The sequence below is a fragment of the Hemiscyllium ocellatum genome, chromosome 33 (genome assembly GCF_020745735.1).
Source record: "Hemiscyllium ocellatum isolate sHemOce1 chromosome 33, sHemOce1.pat.X.cur, whole genome shotgun sequence".
Lineage (NCBI taxonomy): Eukaryota > Metazoa > Chordata > Chondrichthyes > Orectolobiformes > Hemiscylliidae > Hemiscyllium > Hemiscyllium ocellatum.
The window spans coordinates 18587112-18601057 of record NC_083433.1 but is presented as its reverse complement, the minus strand read 5'-3'; the positions used below and the strand labels follow the sequence as shown (position 1 = coordinate 18601057).

Genomic DNA, 13946 nt, shown 5'->3' with positions numbered 1-13946 from the left:
ATGTTAACACAAGTGTCCAAGGAAATGCAGATAATAACAGCCTAAATAACCAGTAGCTTTAGTGAAAGAAATGTGCGAGGAACACCTTCTAATCTCACTGAACGTGTTGATTAATTAGGATATGGAAATGCAGAGTCAAGGGTTAGTTCTCAAATAGTAATGTAAATTGTCTGCTACACATGTAGTGATCTAAGAGACCACATAGTCATCCAGCGTGGAAGCAGACCCTTCAGTCCAACTCATCCCTGCTGACCATATTCCCAAACTAAACTGGTCCCATCTGCCTGCGCTTGGCCCATATTCCTCTAAACCTTTCCTATTCATCTACCTGTCTGAATGTCTTTTTAATGTTGGGATTTATTATTATCACGTGTTCTGGAATATAGTGAAAAGTGCAAAGATTCAACACTCACTGGCACCATCTTGGATTTTTAAATAAAAAGTAAGAAATTGAAGCAAGAGATTTGGAATTTGTCCAGTTCTCTCCAGCTGATGACACCCATCTAAGGGCTCAGTTCCCACCCGTTTGTTGGGCCACAATCTCCCTGGCTCTCTCTCCTGACATTGGACATTAGCCAGGCCCTGGAACCTCAACCCTTGCCCCTGCGGCCTTGACCTGCGTGTCCGAGATGAGGCCTGCCCCGGTCCTCATCCGTCGCCGACTGACGCTCCTACTCTGATCCCAGAGGACAAACCCATGATGGAGAGTGGCTGCTGGTCACTGTTGTAATGTTGTAACTGAATCTGCATCTGCCACTTCCTCTGGCAGTTCGTTCCAGACACGTGTGAAAAAGTTACCCCTCATGTCCCTTTTATATTTTTCTCCTCTCACCTTAAATCTATGCCCTTGAGTTTTGAACTCCCCCATCCTGGGGAAAAGATCTTCACTAGTTCACTTTATCTATGCCCTTCATGGTTTTATAAACCTCTATAATGTCACCCCTCAACCTGCAATGCTCTAAGGGCGAAAACAGTCCCTGCCTCTCCTTATTACTCAAACCCTCTGGTTCCTGCAACATCCTACTAAATCTCTTCTGTACTCTTTCCAATTTAAGAAAGTCCTTCCTATAGCAGGGTACCAAGGGTTTAGAGAAACCAGTGTGGGATGGAGGTGCTTGGAGAAATGGTCATATTTACTTTAAAATGTTAATAGAAGCGCACCCAGTGTGCATCATTGAGCATAGCGATGATGGATGGATGATATGTCTGAATATTAGAATGTAGGAGACAGTAAGGTCTGCTGATGCTGGAGATCAGAGTGTGAATGTGTTGCTGGAAAAGCACAGCAGGTCAGGCAGCATCCGAGGAGCAGGAAAATCGACATTTTGGGCCGGAGCCCTTCATCAGGATTCCTGACATGTCGATTTTCCTGCTTCTCGGATGCTGCCTGACCTGCTGTGCTTTTCCAGCAACACACTCTCAACTCTGAATATTAGAATGTGGGGGCAGCGAAGATTTGGCTAAATTTACAGAGGATGGGTGATGGGAGGATTGACAGGACTGCATTGGAATAATTGAATTTAGATGGAACAAGGCACTGGCAAGAGTTTGCACTCAGGGACTCAGGTAGACGAAGGTCAAGGTAGGCTGTCCTAGTGAGAGAGAGGATATGCGACATAGAACATAGAGCAATACAGCACAGAACAGGCTTTCGGCCCTCAATGTTGCGCTGACCTGTGAACTATTCTCAGCTCGTCCCCCTTCACTATCCATCATCATCCATGACCAAAGCATCAAGTTCAGTTTCAGGCAGGAGACTTCAACAATTCCTTGATAACTGAGTGAGAGAAAGGCAGCTCCAGTTCAATGTTGATGTACAAACTCTTATTCAGCAGAGTTATAGACAACACTGTCACGCACAATATTTAACTGCAGTGAAAATAAACACTTAAGGGTGCTGCTTTTCAGAGAGATTGATGGCCAGTGTAAGGAAATTGTATTCTTGTATTAAGTGCAATTCTGGTCATGTAGTCACGTGGAAAGAATTGCTAAAAAGGGAAATCAGCATCTTCTTCCCAGGCTGTGTAAACTGTTTTCAGTTGCTTTCTTGTATTTCAGTCCTGATGAACACAAGTGGAGAAACTTTGTCTCTCTCTTAGGCACCATTTAAGTTTTGTACCTTTTAAGCACGTACATGGAAGTAAAATTCTTTTTACAAAGGTATTTTCAAGAAGTCTTTTTTCTTCCCTGCGATGGTGTAAGTTCAGCCTGCATTCGTTAGAAAAGCAAAATATTGCGGGGAGCTGGTTAAAAGAATTGACAAAGGTGAACTGGGCGATAATTTGCTCAACTGAAGACTACAAAACTAGAGAAAGCAACATTGAAAAGTAGGAGGCTCGAAGTGTGAGGATTGAGGGCTGTGAAACATGCAGTAATGGACTTCAGAAGGTCCGAGGACTGAATGCTACAACTGGTCTTGCAGGAGAAAGGAAGTGAGCAGGTCTTGTGAGATTATACAAAGAACAAGGATTGTTTTGAACTAAATTCCTATTGTTAGAACTTGGAGGAAAGGGGAGAAATGAGTTCCAGGAAAGGTGATGGGCGCATCTATAGTAGAGATATGAAGGGATTAGGGCAGAAGGTCAGTGTACACTGTTAATATGATAGAAATCAGCAGGTAGTAGTTTGAAATAAAGGCAGCCATGAAGAAAGAATTTGTATTTTATGTATCACTCTGTAGGGAGTTAATTACTTTTGAACTGTGGCTGGCTTTGTAATATAGGAAATGCAATAACTAACTTGCACATAGCAAGATCTTGCAAAAATTGGTTTGCTAATAATGGTATTGTCTATTTTTCAATACCTGTTCAGGTAAAAATATCCAGTACAATATCGACTCAGGCTTGGAGGGCCGAAGGGCCTGTTCCTGGACTGTAAATTTTCTTTGTTCTATTATTCCCCAATCTCCCTGCTTTTTGTGCTGCTTTAGACCCACCGGAAGGAGTAGATTAAGCCTCTGTTTAACATCTCATCTAAAAGGCTGCTCCTCAGACAGTGCAGCTCTTTGCTGATCATAGAATCTCTACAGAATGGAAGCAGGCCATTCAGTTGAAAATGTGTTGCTGGTTAAAGCACAGCAGGTTAGGCAGCATCCAAGGAACAGGAAATTCGACGTTTCAGGCCAGAGCTCTTCATCTTGATGAAGGGCTCTGGCCCGAAACGTCGAATTTCCTGTTCCTTGGATGCTGCCTAACCTGCTGTGCTTTAACCAGCAACACATTTTCAACTGTGATCTCCAGCATCTGCAGACCTCACTTTTTACTCGAAGATTTTAACCTACTGCGAATCCTCTTGCAAGGATGCCTTCCTTGAAGAAGCACTCTTCCTCCATTCCTGATGAAGGGCTCTGGCCCGAAACGTCGAATTTCCTGTTCCTTGGATGCTGCCTAACCTGCTGTGCTTTAACCAGCAACACATTTTCAACTGTGATCTCCAGCATCTGCAGACCTCACTTTTTACTACAAGCAGGCCATTCAGCCCATTGAGTCACACATACACTCTGAAGAACGTCCCACTCCTGTAACCCTGTGTTTTCCATGGTTAATCCACCTAGCCTCCATTACTATTGGCAATTTAACAAGGCCAATCCACCTAACCTCACATCTTTGGACTGTGGAGGGAAACCGGAGCACCAGGAGGCAACCCATGCAGACACAGGGAGGATGTGTAGACTCTACACAGATAATCGCTCAAGGGTGGAATCAAACCTGGGTCCCTGGTGCTGTGAGGCAGCAGTGCTAACTGCTGAGCCATCATGGGATTTGGAATGAAAGCAAACATTCATGAAGAAATGAATGCCACTGGTTGGACCAAGATCTTCCTAATTGTCCTTGAGAAGATGCTGTTGAGCTATATTCTTGAACTGCTGCAGTCCGCAAGTTGTAGGGAGACACTGTGGGTTAGGAGGTGAGCTCCAGGGTTTTGACCCAGAGCCAGTGAAGGAGTGGCATTGGAGTCCCTAGTCAGGAGGTTGTGTGTCTTAAAGGGAAACCTTTAGATAGTGGGAATGTTTCCATGTGGCTTTATTTGTCTCCTGAGGTGATAGAGGGTCATAGGTTTGGGAGGTATATTGCACCTCACTGGGGTAAAATGTTGGAAATCAAACCTTACTATTCCTGGAGTCACCTTCAAATGTAAGGAATTCATAAAAATCACACAAAAGTCTCCAATTTACCTACCTTTTAGATACAAGCTGACAAAAACATCAACCAGGTTTCTATATTTAAGGATTAATATTTATTAAAATAAAGACATATCAGTTACAGGTAAACAGTTATGAACCATTGGCTTACAACTCTAGTGGTTAAAACTCTAACGCCCTTGTAAACCACCCCAAAACACACATACAGACAGGAAAACAACATTGGTGTTCTAGATGGAGGGAAAGACTAGGAATTCAGTTCATTGGACCTTATCCCCATCAGTGAGATGATCCTTTTGACTTGTCAGAACCATTACTTCTTAAACTTCCATTTATTTTCACTTGCAGGAGGCAGCAGAAGCTAGTTATAAAGTGACGGAAGGTGTCATCAACGCTGCTATCAAGTAGCACCTGCTCATTAATGCCCAGTTTAGGTTCCACCAGGACCTTGAGCTCCTGACCTCATTACAGCCTCTGCTCAAACTAGTGTCTGCACAAGTGTGAAAGCATGGATAGGGTGAATTGTGAAGGACCTCTCCCCAGAGTAAGTGAGTCCAAAACTAGAGGGCATAGGTTTAAAGTGAGAGGGGAATGATTTAAAAAGGACCCAAGGGGTAACATTTACACACAGAAGGTGGTGCATGTATGGAATGAGCTACCAGAGGAAGTGGTGGAGGCTGGGGCAATTACAACATTTAAAAGCATCTGGATGGGTATATGGATCAGAAGGCTTTAGAGGGATATAGGCCAAATGCTGGCAAATGGTTCTAGATTACAGGTCGTTCTGCTATAATGCTTGTTTCGTTACCGTGAATTCGCTGTAACGCGATTAATGATTTGGGGACACTATTTCTAAAGTACAAACTTATAAAATGTGTATTGGCTGTGACACAATTAAATCGCTGACACTTTAAGTGCTGTTTCTAAACCGCAATGTTTCTATGACATGGGGTTGCACGAGAACGCATTATCGAAGAACAAGATGTAATTTTGGATAGCTGGTCAGCATGGACGAGTTGGACCGAAAGGTTTCCGTGCTGCACTTCTCCATGGCTATAGTTCAGTTCACAATCTCACTCTGTGTTAAACTTGTTCTCTTTTTCTCGTCCCCCCACTCCCCGCAGGAATTCTATCCACACGGAGGTTAAAGATGGAGTCCCTTCGAAGTTGGCGGACTCTCTGAGATGGTCGGTGGGAGCACGCAACTGGATGCACTGGCGAATGCGCGACGACCCGAGCCTCCTCGATTCCAGCACTGCCCGCCTGACCAGCCCACGCACTTCCGCCCCTTCCGCAACCGGGAGCGGGAGATTGTCAACAGGACCCTGCGCTTCCTGGACGAGAGTGGATTTTACTGGGGCCCGCTCACTGTAGCTCAGGCTCACGCCTTGCTGATGATGGAACCGGTGGGCACTTTCCTAGTTCGGGACAGCTCTCAGGCCAACCACCTGTTCAGCCTGAGCGTCCGGGCTGAGAACGGACCGGTCAGCATGCGGATCCTGTTTGAGAAGGAGCACTTCTGGTTCAACGGTGCCTGCTTTGACTGCGTGGTGAAACTTCTGGAATACTGTGTGGACAGCACCCAGGTGAAGCCCTTCAGGTTTGACTGTGGAGTCTCTGTGGTCTTTTCCAAACCTTTGAGGAAAAACCCCATCCTGAATCTGAAGCAGTTGTGCAGGAAGAACATAATCGGCCATTTTGGCATTGAAAGCGTGCGGCAACTTCCTTTAGTGCCCCGGCTGCAGCAGTACATGGAGGAATTTCCGTTCAAACTGTAACTGAGGGACCGCCGGAATTTTCTGTTTGGAATTGATCGCTGGTGGAGATTGTGAGTTTGGAGGAAGGAGTGCATCCACACCCAGCGAGGAGCACCAGGGTTCCTGGGGATGCCACTATCGTCCTCCCGGTTGCTGTGTTCCCTTTGCCCTGGTGATGTGACCCAGACGGAGGAGTGCCATTGGCCAGTGGATGCATACGGGCAGTGTGCAGCCAGGAAAAGTGCACATCGAGAGCCGAGCAAGCTCCCGAGCACTGCCTCAGGTAGGAGGCTGGGAAAAGACGTCGGAATTTTCAGTCAATCATTTCTGAAGGATGTGGAGACATCATTTTCATTCTTACAAAGAAGACCTTGTCTTGTGGTTCCTTTTGGAGCCAGCACTGAGGAGTACTTAGTTATTCAAAAGCATTAGTTTGCAGAATTTTTGTCAATTACTTTAATGTTATATATTCATATCTATATTTTAATATGTAATTAAACAGTGAACTGATTTGTTAGAATGCAGTTTGTCAGCGTTCTGGTACAGAAGGAGAGACTGGTCAGAATTGAGTTACTGAGGCCCCATTAATCTTCAAATCAGCCTGTTCTTTACTGTCATGACACAGGTCTGGGGCAGGTGGGACTTGAACCCGGGCCTCCTGGCTTAGCGGTGGGGACACACCACCACACCAGAAGAGGTCCAGTTCCATCAGCTGCTGTGGTGGGCTTTGGACCCATGTCTCCAGGGTGTCACTGTAAGCTTTAGAATTGTTTGCCCAGTGGTGTTAGCGCAACTGTACTGTTGCCTCTCCCATCCCTCCATTAGGGCAGCACCGTGGTTAGCACTGCTGCCTCACAGCGCCAGGGACCCGGGTTCGATTCCAGCATTGAGAGACTGTGCAAACTCCGCACAGACATTCTCCCCGCATCTGCGTGGTTTTCCTCAGGGTGTTCTGGTTTTTTTCCACAGTCCAAAGATGTACAGGTGAGGTGGATTGGCCATCGGAATGCAGGGTTACGGGCAGAAGGTAGGGGACTGGGTCTGAGAGGGATGCCCTTCAGAGGGATCAATCTGGACCTGATGGGCCAAATGGCCTGTTTCCACACTGCCGGATTCTGTGATCCATGTTGATTGTGTATTATGAGTGTTGCAAGCGTCTTGCAACAAGGCCAAAGTATGTTGGGGGGGTGGGGGTGAATTGGGTCAGCCCTATGTAACCCACCTGCACTCATTACTCCATCTATTACGTAAAGAAGGGTGGCCTGGATAAGCAAGTAACTCCTCTCTTGCCTTGTCAGCCACCCTGATCCCCATGGTGAAGCACCCCAGCGTGAACCTGCCTTTTGGACAACGGGAAAGCAAACATTGCCACAAATGTAGATTGTTGGAAAAAGGAATCTATCGTACAGACAAGATCACCCAATGACCTCTTAATTATTCCAATGAAAATATCTAAATCTGCTCAGGTCACCATGCAGTTCAATGGACCATCCCTTTGATTGGATTCCAAGCTGAAACTTACTCTGTGATCTCTGTTGTTTGTCAGTCCGGAACCCTTATTCGATTCCACCATATTACTCTGTGGTTGCATTCTCGTGGTTTGTTTATTCAAGTCTGTCGAACAGTTTTGATTTCTCACAATGAAGCTAGCCTTGTTCCCCCATCTTGATTCTGAGTTTATATCAAGCCCCAGTTAGAATCTATGCAGAAAATTAATCCTAACCTCTGCTGTCTCCAGTTAATAAGCAAGGTTTATAAGCACTTCTACACTGGTAATCAAAATCAACTTTTTGCTCCTAAAGGTTTTATTTGAATAGTATTTCTTAATAAAGAAAGTAAAAGGTTTTATGAAACAAGTCTTTTCTTAATGATTTATTGCGAATTTCGAGGTTAATAATGGAAGTGATAATTGCCAATTGCAGTGAACAACAACAGCTAGTTAGCTTCTGACAGCCTAGATCAATGCTGCAGGAGCCTATCATTTGGCACTGATATGATCTATGGACAACTCAACTGATGTCCCATGGATGTTAGTTCCCCATTCAACCCAGATCTAAATCCAGGTAGGAAGAAAATTTCGGTTTGGGGTCCAATATCTACAGGGTGAGAATGTGTCCCTTCTACATTCAGTCACATTGAATCAATCGGACCTCTATTTAAATAGAAACATCAGATCATTTCTACGCTTTTCACTCCTGGGACAGACTGCTGAAAAACTGCTATGCTCTTGAGCAGGTGCCAATCTTGAGAGAGAATGATTGGCATCTATTGGGTGACGGGCTAGCCTCGAGGGCAATTAGGGATGGTCGACAGACAGTGGCCTTGCCAGAAAAGCTCACGTTCCACCAAAGAATAACAGAAGAGCTTGTGAGAATTCTCTCCGACGTGTGCTTTGATACTGTAGAAGTTTGTATCGTTGTCCCAAGGCGTTGCTGTTTTTTTATCAGCATGGTTAATAATTTCATGTAATTTGAAAAGGGCAGTGTCTGGCTTACATAGTGGTTCCTCCTTTTTTATTTGTGACATTTCTGTGTGCTAAATACCAAATTTGCACACAATCAGAATGCAGTTTCAAAATTCCCCCTCTAATGTCCACAAACTTCGGCTTTCCTGAAGACCTCGTTTTTTATGCTCAGCAACCATGTGCTCATTCTGATTCTATATCCATCAAGCAAAACTGCACCCAACTTTGCACCCAACTTGTCAGCCAGTGAGCATCAGACAGCATACTGCTTGGGCTCTATAATGGCTATTGACGAGCCAGCAAGAAAATATATCAACCTGCTCAGTATCGATAGGGCTCGGTCTCAGGATTCTTATCTAACCATGTCCCCCTGAGCTGCTTCCTTCCATGATACATTGCTAGCCAAAGTCACCCAATGCATCCCTCAATAAATGAGGTCCCTTAGGTTTGATTTGAGCTAGCTTCAATAATAGTTGGAGGTAAGATGTTCGAACTGACATGGGTAACTTGAGGAGGTGAAATTTAGTTAAGGTTAGTTAGTTAGTTAGTTGTAAGTTAGTATTTTTTTATTGGTTCATGGGATGAGGGTGATGCTGACTTGCCCATCCCTAATGAGGCAATCATATTGTGATGGGTCTGGAGTCTCATTTAGGCCAGACCAGGTAAGGACAGCAGATTCCCTTTGTTAAAGGCATTCGTGAATCAGATGGATTTTTACAATAACTGAGAATGGTACATGGTTGCTAGCTTTTCATTCCCATTTTATTGAATTTAAATTTGACCATCTGCCATGTGGGATTTAAACCCAACATCCCCAGAACATTAGCTGAGGGCTTCTGGATTAGCTAGTCCCGTGATTTTACCACTACACACCACCTCTCATTCACGGATGTAAGAAAGAAACAGATAGGACAGTCGGCATAGATCTTAGCTACTGCCTTTCCAGTTCCAAGGAAGGGAAATGCTGATTTCTCTGCACACATGCCACCAGAGCTTTTCCAGCAATTTCTGCTTTTGTAACTTTGACTCTGCTGTTGTCGGATGGAGATTAGAGGTAGTAAAAGCATAGGCCCGGAGTGACAGGAAAGAATCGTGGTCATTCATTGATTGGACGACTGGGTGGATAAATGAGCCTAAAACGGTAAGAATCTTAGAATCATACAGCAAAGAGGGAGTCTATTCAGACCATTGTGTCTGTGTCTGTTCTTGGACAGCGCTGGCAACTTATTCCCCTGCCTTTTCTCAAACTGTTAATTAGTTTTATTCTTCAAGCATCCACCTTCACTTTGAAAGCTGGTTTGGGGCCTACTCCCACCCGTGTGGCTGACTGGACATTTGCATCTGAACAACCCTACCCATTGGGAAGCCAGTTTCCTCGCCCAGCCCCAATTCTTTTGATGATGTTGAACTGTACCCTCCATTTCCCAGAACATTTGCACCCAAGTTTCCTAATCTGATATAGGCCAAAATTGTTCATGTTTATGAATAGAAGTAAATCCTTTCCCATACCCCTTGATGATGTGGAGAGGCTGGTGTTGGACTGGTGTGGACAAAGTCAGGAGTCACATGACATCAGGTTACTGTCCAGGAGGTTCATTTGAAATCACAAGCTTTCAGAGCGCTGCTCCTTCATCAGGTGATGAATTTTAAATGAACCTGGCGTCATGTGACTTCTGATTTTGCACTCCCCTCCCCCACCTTGGCGCCACATTAAAACCGAACCGTCACGTTGTGTGACAAATTCCACAAAAGACACTACGAATCTCGCGTAAACCAGATACTGCTGTTCAAAAACAGAAACAAATATTTTAACACAATTGTTTTGTTTGACATGTATTTGTAATTCATTACAAATTAAGTTTCCCTTTGCACCAAGTGCAACTTAGCTGCTCTGTTTTATTGTGTGATTTAACACATGTACAGAATATTTATTTGTGAACCAAATAAAGATATTTGTGTTAAAGTGTCTCGCTGCCTTTGGTTTGTTTTGGGTGTGTCCTCCCTGATGATGTAATGGTGGATGGTGGGCAATGGAAGGGTTCTGTGAAGCAGATGGTGGAGTGGCTAACTTAGTTTTATAAAAAATGTGTTTTCTCTTCATCAATGCCACAGGCTCTTTGGAATAAAGACTCTGGGGAGGCACAGAGAGAATGTTTCTCCTCTTTAAGCAAAAGCTTGCCCTTATTGGCATGATTCAGAAGACTGCTCCATGGTGAATGATCTTATGTTCAACTCCAATGTATGCATTCAGATCAAAACCTTAAGGAGCTTAGTGGGGAAACACCTTCACTTTTTGCGATAGAAAGTCTGGGTTTAAACCCCCACCTGAGTGGGTGGATTGTCCATCATCTTTGCCTGGTTTTAATGGAGCAACAATTAACTAAACAGATTGATGGTGGGCCCCCTGTTGGTATGGTGATGGGGCCTGCTCAATTTTGTAAGTAGCTTACTCTCAGTGTGACTTGCTTCAGATGACTGAAACCTTTTGAATATGGAAATTGGGGCCCTATCACATATAGCGGTAATGTCGCTGGGCTAAAAGGCCTAAGGATTTGGGTCAAAACCCACCATGACAGTGGTTGGAGCTTAATTTCTTGTAATAAAATCTGGAATTGTAAAATAATCTCATTAAGGTGACCTATCCTCTGTTGTAAAAACCCATCTGATTCATGAATACCCTTTAAGGAAGGAAGTCTACTGACCTGATCTGGCCTTTATGTGACTCCAGATCCACAGAATTCCTAAATGAAATGGCTGAGCAAATATTCCGATTGAAGACAACAGGAAGCGGGTGACAAATGTTGTCCCTTGTCAGTGGCCCTCACATGCTGTGGGGAAATATATTTTGAAAGTGGGAGGCTGATTGCCATTTTGGAAAGAAGCGAAGGGAACTGGAACTGAGGAGTGATCTCTGACATTCGGGCCACTACTAACAACGTCGCCCCAATCCCAACGTTGAGGCTTTAATGAGGCCTTAATTTGGCCAGCTCTCATTCAGCTCCCCACAGCCAACCTACCCAATTTAATTGAGGGCAAAATTATGAGGTTCTCAAGATTATGGAGGCCACTTTGCCATGGTAATGGGCAGCTGTCCAGTTCTGGTCATGGGTCAAAAGTCAAGACCACTACTTTGTCGAGATGACATTTTGAAGTCCCAAGGGACTGAAGGAATGCAGTGTTGCCTTTCAGTTGCAATGTGTGACTAACCCTCGGTTTTTCTGATTAGCTGGAGGTCAAATGTGATGGGCACTATTCAGAGAGAAGCAAGGGATTAATCTCCTCAGGTATATTGTTACCATTCATTATTCAGCCAATTATTGAACACAGGTTTAAATCATTGCTTTATGTTATTTTAGTCCATGGGGAAATGCCTTGTGCCGCTTATTTGACACATTTCCCTTCAGTGCAATATTGACAACACTTTAAGAAGTGTCTTAAGACCATAAAACGTAGAAGCCGAAGTAGGCCATTCAGCCCATTGAGTCTGCTTTTCCGGTCAGAGGTCGAGGCCAATCTGATAATCCTCAACTCCTCTTTCCCTACAATGTTTGATTCTCTTGCTGTTTAAAAATCTGTCTGCCTCAGCCTTGCACATACTCAATGATCTTGCCTCGGCAGCCCTCTGCGGTTAGAAATTTAATCAATTCCCCTCCTCTGAGAGCAGAAATTCCTCTTCATTTCTGCCTTAAATATGCAACACTTCATTCTGAGATTATGCCTTCCGGTCCTAGACTTTCCTACAAGGGGGTATCAGTGTTGGATATTGAAGTGCTTTGGGATGCTGCAGTGTTGTGAAAGGATCCATACGAATGCACACTCTTTCATAGCTCTTCAGTCGTAATATCACAGAATCCCTACAGTATGGAAACAGGCCATTTGGCCTATCAAGTCCACACCAACCCTGAAGACCGTTCCATCCCGCAGCCGATCCACCCTAACCTGCACAACTTTGGAATGTGGGAGGAAACCAGAGCACCCGGCAGAAACACACACAGCCACAGGGAGAATGTGCAAACCCCACACAGACAGTTGCCCGAGGTTGGAATTGACGGCTGGTTCCCTGGTGCTGTGAGGCAGCAGGGCTAACCACTGAGCCACCGTAACAGCCTAGCGTTATATTGCAGCTCGACATGAGAAAAGACAACCACAAATCTGAAATAGATGTTGGAAGAAAAGCATATTTCGATACACAGTGGAGATGTGGCTGTATTTAAGAGTAAAGTTTCATTTAAGTATTCTGAAAATGGGTGACCCCCATATCCACAGAATCATTTTCTGCGGTTTCAGTTACCCACGGATTATTGCGGCCTGAACATTTTATAGGGAACCAGAGAGCAGGAAACTGGAAGAAAGCTACGTTCTTGACTTGGTCTTGACTTTTGACCCGTGACCAGAACTGGACAGCTGCCCATTACCATGGCAAAGTGGCCTCCATAATCTTGAGAACCTCATAATTTTGCCCTCAATTAAATTGGGTAGGTTGGCTGTGGGGAGCTGATTGAAATGAATGGGTTCACTCCTATCCGTGGTTTGGGGCTTTCGCAGTAGGTCCTGGAACATATCCCCCATGGCTACCGGGGGAGGGGAGGGGAGGGTGGGGGAGTGGGGGAGGGGTGGTACTATTGTACTGGTTAGATACCTGCTTAGAATGACCTAGAATTGGATGCTGTGATCTAGACTGCAACTATCTCACTGGGTGAGACGCAAACAGAAAAATCATCCCAGTCCCAGATACTGAATGTAACATTATCTTAATAAAATGAATATTCTGATCCTGCTCAATAGGGGAAAATTTATAAATATATAAAATTGCATGTTAACTGAGGATCCCTACAGAGTGGAAACAGGCCCTTCGGCCCAACAAGTCCACACTGACCCTCTGAAGAGTAATCCACCGAAATCCATTCCCTATATTTAAGGGCGGCATGGTGGCTCAGTGGTTAGCACTACTGTGTCTGTGGAGTTTGCACATTCTCCCCGTGTCTGCGTGGGTTTCCTCTGGATGCTCTGGTTTCCTCCCACAATCCAAAGATGTGCGGGTCAGGTGAATTGGCCATGTTAAATTGCCCATAGGTGTTAGGTGCATTAGTCAGAGGGAAATGCGTCTGGGTGGGTTACTCTTCGGAGGGTCGGTGTGGACTTGTTGGGCTGAAGGGCCTGTTTCCACACTGTAGGGAATCTAATCTAATTATTTCCCCTGACTAATGCACCCAACACTATGGGCAATTCAGCATGGACAGTCCACCTAACCTGCACACCTTTGGATTGTGGGAGGAAACCAAAGCACCAAGAGGAAGCTCACACAGACACAGGGAGAGTGTGCAAACTCCACGTAGACAGTCACCCCAGGTTGGATTTGAACCCAGGTCCCTGGTGTTGTGAGGCCATTGTGCTAACCACTGAGCCACCGTGCTATTCCCATGAAGAGCATGTGAGGGAATGTTCTTAAAACAAAATTGTTCTGTGGATTTATTCATAGAATCCCTACAGTATGGAAGCAGGCCATTTGGCCCATACTAACTCCCTGAAGGTCATCCCAACTAAATCCACCCTACGCCCATACTATACTGTATATCCCATGGAT

At 44.8% G+C, this 13946-nt stretch overlaps 1 protein-coding gene across 7 annotated transcripts in view; it reads left to right on the top strand.

Annotated features, from left to right (window-relative positions):
* Positions 1–10274, top strand: part of LOC132831370 (suppressor of cytokine signaling 1-like) — a 71761-nt gene extending 61487 nt beyond the window's left edge. For all 7 annotated transcript variants that reach the window (XM_060849471.1, XM_060849470.1, XM_060849473.1 and 4 more), the window contains exon 2: positions 5266–10274. In XM_060849471.1, coding sequence (XP_060705454.1) covers positions 5326–5919 — 594 coding nt within the window. In that variant the 5' untranslated portion in view covers positions 5266–5325 and the 3' untranslated portion in view covers positions 5920–10274. The remainder of the gene's footprint in view (positions 1–5265) is intronic.
* The last annotated feature ends 3672 nt before the right edge of the window (positions 10275–13946 follow it).